Below are 7,329 nucleotides of genomic sequence, written 5' to 3'. Positions count from 1 at the left end.
GTCACATACCTCTTTACCTCAACCTACAGTCACATACCTCTATACCTCCACCTACAGTCACATACCTCCACCTACAGTCACATACCTCTTTACCTCAACCTACAGTCACATACCTCTATACCTCCACCCACAGTCACATACCTCTTTACCTCCACCTACAGTCACATACCTCTATACCTCCACCTACAGTCCCATACCTCCCCCTACAGTCACATACCTCCACCTACAGTCCCATACCTCCACCTACAGTCCCATACCTCTATACCTCCACCTACAGTCACATACCTCCACCTACAGTCACATACCTCCACCTACAGTCACACACCTCTTTACCTCCACCTACAGTCACATACCTCCACCTACAGTCACATACCTCTCTACCTCCACCTACAGTCACATACCTCCACCTACAGTCACATACCTCTTTACCTCCACCTACAGTCACATACCTCCACCTACAGTCCCATACCTCTATACCTCCACCTACAGTCACATACCTCCACCTACAGTCACATACCTCTATACCTCCACCTACAGTCACATACCTCTTTACCTCCACCTACAGTCACATACCTCTATACCTCCACCTACAGTCCCATACCTCTTTACCTCCACCTACAGTCACATACCTCCACCTACAGTCCCATACCTCTATACCTCCACCTACAGTCCCATACCTCTATACCTCCACCTACAGTCCCATACCTCTATACCTCCACCTACAGTCCCATACCTCCACTTACAGTCCCATACCTCTTTACCTCCACCTACAGTCACATACCTCCACCTACAGTCACATACCTCTTTACCTCCACCTACAGTCACATACCTCTATACCTCCACCTACAGTCACATACCTCCACCTACAGTCACATACCTCTTTACCTCCACCTACAGTCACATACCTCTATACCTCCACCTACAGTCACTTACCTCCACCTACAGTCACATACCTCTCTACCTCCACGGGAAGTTGAGTTGTAGCAGGGAGTTGCGTTACCTCTTCCCAGAGGCGCATGTAACAGCTACACACTATGTCCATCTGTTTAGAGATGAATATGTTATTCAATGTGTTTCTGTCTTGATAATAGCAGTGAGGCCAAATTCTAAATCAAACAAATGATCCTTGCTATGGCTCATCTCAGTACTGTTCCATACATCAGCCCAGTAGATACCCAGTCTCAGTCCCTTAAACTTTTATCTTACTCCTGTCAGACTGGCAGTCAGAGGAGGAAGGGGAGACAGGGAATGGACAGAGGACAGAGGAGACAGGGGAGGAAGGGGAGATAGAGAATGATGGTTGTTGTCTTGTGTCCCCCACCCAGGTCCCGCTGGGCCCAGTTCCAGTACGACTGTCAGCCCTCAGAACACTTTGCCAGCGGCTGCAAACAGGACAACTACGCAGCCTGCCTCCTGTCCTACACTGGCCTCATGGGTAAAGTAGTCCTAACACACTGGCTTCATGGGTAAAGTAGACATAACACACTGGCTTCATGGGTAAAGTAGACCTAACACACTGGCTTCATTGGGTAAAGTAGTCCTAACACACTGGCTTCATGGGTAAAGTAGACATAACACACTGGCCTCATGGGTAAAGTAGACCTAACACACTGGCTTCATGGGTAAAGTAGTCCTAACACACTGGCCTCATGGGTAAAGTAGTCCTAACACACTGGCTTCATGGGTAAAGTAGTCCTAACACACTGGCTTCATGGGTAAAGTAGTCCTAACACACTGGCTTCATGGGTAAAGTAGTCCTAACACACTGGCCTCATGGGGCACCGTGGGGGGGGGGGGCACTTCGTACTTCGTCTAATTTATTTTCAATGACGTTGGCAAGTAATATTGATGGTAAGGGCAGATTTCCCTGTCGGCGGATCCTTACGAGGCAGCCCGCCCTGTGTCCTCTTTCTCTTGCCAATGACGGGGATTTCGGCGTTGTCGGGTGTCTGAAGAACATTTTTGAAGAAAAATATCTTTGTCTAATCCGAGGTGAGTGATCGCTGTCCTGATATCCAGAAGCTCTTTGTCTAATCCGAGGTGAGTGATCGCTGTCCTGATATCCAGAAGCTCTTTGTCTAATCCGAGGTGAGTGATCGCTGTCCTGATATCCAGAAGCTCTTTGTCTAATCCGAGGTGAGTGATCGCTGTCCTGATGTCCAGAAGCTCTTTGTCTAATCCGAGGTGAGTGATCGCTGTCCTGATGTCCAGAAGCTCTTTGTCTAATCAGAGGTGAGTGATCGCTGTCCTGATATCCAGAAGCTCTTTGTCTAATCAGAGGTGAGTGATCGCTGTCCTGATGTCCAGAAGCACTTTGTCTAATCAGAGGTGAGTGATCGCTGTCCTGATATCCAGAAGCTCTTTGTCTAATCAGAGGTGAGTGATCGCTGTCCTGATATCCAGAAGCTCTTTGTCTAATCCGAGGTGAGTGATCGCTGTCCTGATGTCCAGAAGCTCTTTGTCTAATCAGAGGTGAGTGATCGCTGTCCTGATATCCAGAAGCTCTTTGTCTAATCAGAGGTGAGTGATCACTGTCCTGATATCCAGAAGCTCTTTGTCTAATCAGAGGTGAGTGATCGCTGTCCTGATGTCCAGAAGCTCTTTGTCTAATCAGAGGTGAGTGATCCCTGATATCCAGAAGCTCTTTGTCTAATCAGAGGTGAGTGATCTCTGTCCTGATATCCAGAAGCTCTTTGTCTAATCAGAGGTGAGTGATCGCTGTCCTGATATCCAGAAGCTCTTTGTCTAATCAGAGGTGAGTGATCGCTGTCCTGATATCCAGAAGCTCTTTGTCTAATCAGAGGTGAGTGATCGCTGTCCTGATATCCAGAAGCTCTTTGTCTAATCCGAGGTGAGTGATCGCTGACCTGATATCCAGAAGCTCTTTGTCTAATCCGAGGTGAGTGATCGCTGTCCTGATATCCAGAAGCTCTTTGTCTAATCAGAGGTGAGTGATCGCTGTCCTGATATCCAGAAGCTCTTTGTCTAATCAGAGGTGAGTGATCGCTGTCCTGATGTCCAGAAGCTCTTTGTCTAATCAGAGGTGAGTGATCGCTGTCCTGATGTCCAGAAGCTCTTTGTCTAATCAGAGGTGAGTGATCGCTGTCCTGATATCCAGAAGCTCTTTGTCTAATCCGAGGTGAGTGATCGCTGTCCTGATATCCAGAAGCTCTTTGTCTAATCAGAGGTGAGTGATCGCTGTCCTGATGTCCAGAAGCTCTTTGTCTAATCAGAGGTGAGTGATCGCTGTTCCTGATATCCAGAAGCTCTTTGTCTAATCAGAGGTGAGTGATCGCTGTCCTGATATCCAGAAGCTCTTTGTCTAATCCGAGGTGAGTGATCGCTGTCCTGATGTCCAGAAGCTCTTTGTCTAATCAGAGGTGAGTGATCGCTGTCCTGATATCCAGAAGCTCTTTGTCTAATCAGAGGTGAGTGATCGCTGTCCTGATATCCAGAAGCTCTTTGTCTAATCAGAGGTGAGTGATCGCTGTCCTGATGTCCAGAAGCTCTTTGTCTAATCAGAGGTGAGTGATCGCTGTCCTGATATCCAGAAGCTCTTTGTCTAATCAGAGGTGAGTGATCTCTGTCCTGATATCCAGAAGCTCTTTGTCTAATCAGAGGTGAGTGATCGCTGTCCTGATATCCAGAAGCTCTTTGTCTAATCAGAGGTGAGTGATCGCTGTCCTGATATCCAGAAGCTCTTTGTCTAATCAGAGGTGAGTGATCTCTGTCCTGATATCCAGAAGCTCTTTGTCTAATCCGAGGTGAGTGATCGCTGTCCTGATATCCAGAAGCTCTTTGTCTAATCAGAGGTGAGTGATCGCTGTCCTGATATCCAGAAGCTCTTTGTCTAATCAGAGGTGAGTGATCGCTGTCCTGATATCCAGAAGCTCTTTGTCTAATCCGAGGTGAGTGATCGCTGTCCTGATGTCCAGAAGCTCTTTGTCTAATCCGAGGTGAGTGATCGCTGTCCTGATATCCAGAAGCTCTTTGTCTAATCCGAGGTGAGTGATCGTGATGTCCAAAAGCTCTTTGTCTAATCAGAGGTGAGTGATCGCTGTCCTGATATCCAGAAGCTCTTTGTCTAATCAGAGGTGAGTGATCGCTGTCCTGATATCCAGAAGCTCTTTGTCTAATCCGAGGTGAGTGATCGCTGTCCTGATATCCAGAAGCTCTTTGTCTAATCCGAGGTGAGTGATCGCTGTCCTGATATCCAGAAGCTCTTTGTCTAATCCGAGGTGAGTGATCGCTGTCCTGATATCCAGAAGCTCTTTGTCTAATCAGAGGTGAGTGATCGCTGCCCTGATATCCAGAAGCTCTTTGTCTAATCCGAGGTGAGTGATCGCTGTCCTGATATCCAGAAGCTCTTTGTCTAATCAGAGGTGAGTAATCGCTGTCCTGATATCCAGAAGCTCTTTGTCTAATCAGAGGTGAGTGATCGCTGTCCTGATATCCAGAAGCTCTTTGTCTAATCAGAGGTGAGTTGCTGTCCTGATATCCAGAAGCTCTTTGTCTAATCAGAGGTGAGTGATCGCTGTCCTGATATCCAGAAGCTCTTTGTCTAATCAGAGGTGAGTGATCGCTGTCCTGATATCCAGAAGCTCTTTGTCTAATCAGAGGTGAGTGATCGCTGTCCTGATGTCCAGAAGCTCTTTGTCTAATCAGAGGTGAGTGATCGCTGTCCTGATGTCCAGAAGCTCTTTGTCTAATCAGAGGTGAGTGATCGCTGTCCTGATATCCAGAAGCTCTTTGTCTAATCCGAGGTGAGTGATCGCTGTCCTGATATCCAGAAGCTCTTTGTCTAATCCGAGGTGAGTGATCGCTGTCCTGATATCCAGAAGCTCTTTGTCTAATCCGAGGTGAGTGATCACTGTCCTGATATCCAGAAGCTCTTTGTCTAATCCGAGGTGAGTGATCGCTGTCCTGATGTCCAGAAACTCTTTGTCTAATCAGAGGTGAGTGATCGCTGTCCTGATGTCCAGCTCTTTGTCTAATCAGAGGTGAGTGATCCTGTCCTGTATCCAGAAGCTCTTTGTCTAATCCGAGGTGAGTGATCGCTGATATCCAGAAGCTCTTTGTCCAGAGGTGAGTATCCAGAAGCTCTTTGTCTAATCAGAGGTGAGTGATCGCTGTCCTGATATCCAGAAGCTCTTTTTTGCCCTAAGATACGGTGGCAGAAACATTATGTACATAATAAGTTACAAATAATGCGTCCGAACGTCGGACAAAAAGTCCAAATGTTATACCACAGGTCATAGAAACTTGTCAAACTAAGTATAGAATCAATCTTTAGTATGTTTTTATCATACATTTTCATTAATGTTCCAACCGGAGAATTACATTGTCTGTAGAAAATCAATGGAACGAGAGCTTGGGCTTGTGACAGCGCATTACAAGCCCAAGGCACTCTGCCAAGGCACTCTGCCAAGGCACTCTGCCAAGGCACTCTGCCAAGGCACTCTGCCAAGGCACTCTGCCAAGGCACTCTGCCAGACCACTGACTCAAATAGCTCCCATCCTTTATAGTAGAAGCCTGAAACAACGTTCTGAAGACGGTTGACATCTAATGTAGATGCCCCCAGGGATATGAATGCAGCTGTAGATGCCCCCAGGGATATGAATGCAGCTGTAGATGCCCCCAGGGATATGAATGCAGCTGTAGATGCCCCCAGGGATATGAATGCAGCTGTAGATGCCCACATGGATATGAATGCAGCTGTAGATGCCCCCAGGGATATGAATGCATCTGTAGATGCCCCCAGGGATACGAATGTAGCTGTAGATGCCCCCAGGGATATGAATGCAGCTGTAGATGCCCCCAGGGATATGAATGCAGCTGTAGATGCCCCCAAGGATATGAATGCAGCTGTAGATGCCCCCAGGGACACAAATGCGGCTGTAGATGCCCCCAGGGACACGAATGCGGCTGTAGATGCCCCCAGGGATATGAATGCAGCTGTAGATGCCCCCAGGGATATGAATGCAGCTGTAGATGCCCCCAGGGATACGAATGCAGCTGTAGATGCCCCCAGGGATATGAATGCAGCTGTAGATGCCCCCAGGGATATGAATGCAGCTGTAGATGCCCCCAGGATATGATTGCAGCTGTAGATGCCCCCAGGGATATGAATGCATCTATTCTCAATGTATTGTGGAGATCATTCCAAGAGAGGAGCAAGACAACTAAAGGCTTACTTACCAAAGGAGTCTGAATAGTTAACTTTGTGAACAGGTTTGATAACTTGTCATTTTAAATCTTAACAGTGAATTAATGTAAATCGGGAAGGTCTTGGAGCAGGGCTTTGTAAACAAAAAGAGTGTAATGATGTTATCTACGTGACTTTAAAGAGGTCCAGCCAACCTTTTGGTAAATAATACAGTGATTTGTCATACAACTGTCTCCTGTGATAAAACAAAGGGAGCTTTGATTAAAGTGCATCCACGGGTTAAAGAGGTTAAACACAGGTAGAAAGGTTGACTGCACAATCTACTTCCTGCTGGCTAAAGAAAGACTGTTTCTGGAAAAAAGCCCACTTTAAATATTTGTTTCTTAACCTCATCAATCACGATGGCACTGAAGCCTCAGGACCAGAACATCCAATCAATCAGAAAACAAGTTACAACAACAGTCAAAACTAAACTACATTACCTATTGGGACACACAAGCACAAGCAAAATGCAGTGCTATCTGGCCCTAAATTCACCGTACACCTCGGCAAAGTATTTGACAACATACAAGCTCAGTGAGCACAGCCTTGCCATTGAGAAGGGTAGACGCAGGAAAACCTGGCTCCCTGTAGAGGAAAGGCTGTGCAACCACTGCACAACAGCAGAACCTGGCTCCCTGTAGAGGAAAGGCTGTTCAACCACTGCACAACAGCAGAACCTGGCTCCCTGTAGAGGAAAGGCTGTGCAACCACTGCACAACAGCAGAACCTGGCTCCCTGTAGAGGAAAGGCTGTGCAACCACTGCACAACAGCAGAACCTGGCTCCCTGTAGAGGAAAGGCTGTGCAACCACTGCACAACAGCAGAACCTGAGACGGAGCTGCATTTCCTGACAAAATGTCAAAAATATATAAAACAATGAGTGCCATTTCCCCAAATGTTAAACCCTTAGAGGTTTCAAAGACCTCTCTGATGAGGATAGGCTACCCGTCCTGTTGGGGGAGGACGCAGAGAGCTGTGGGTTGGCAGACCACTACATTGCTGCCTGCCATAAGATGAGGGACAGTGTCTGACAGACCGACCAACCTGCACATGTCCTCTACTGTATGCTTATTGTTATTGTTCAGTGATTGATTATTGTTGCTACTGATTGTCCTATTGA

At 47.1% G+C, this 7,329-nt stretch overlaps 1 protein-coding gene across 1 annotated transcript in view; it reads left to right on the top strand.

Annotated features, from left to right (window-relative positions):
• Window positions 1-1,325: 1,325 nt before the first annotated feature.
• The window catches only part of LOC124026532 (GDNF family receptor alpha-4-like), a gene marked incomplete at its 5' end in the record, with an annotated part of 46,184 nt that continues 40,180 nt past the window's right edge, over window positions 1,326-7,329 (top strand). Inside the window, one exon of the mRNA XM_046339444.1 lies at window positions 1,326-1,435. Coding sequence (XP_046195400.1) covers window positions 1,326-1,435 — 110 coding nt within the window. The remainder of the gene's footprint in view (window positions 1,436-7,329) is intronic.

This window comes from Oncorhynchus gorbuscha, unplaced genomic scaffold, assembly GCF_021184085.1.
Source record: "Oncorhynchus gorbuscha isolate QuinsamMale2020 ecotype Even-year unplaced genomic scaffold, OgorEven_v1.0 Un_scaffold_2749, whole genome shotgun sequence".
In the NCBI taxonomy this organism is placed as follows: domain Eukaryota; kingdom Metazoa; phylum Chordata; class Actinopteri; order Salmoniformes; family Salmonidae; genus Oncorhynchus; species Oncorhynchus gorbuscha.
This window is presented reverse-complemented; position numbering and strand designations above follow the sequence as displayed.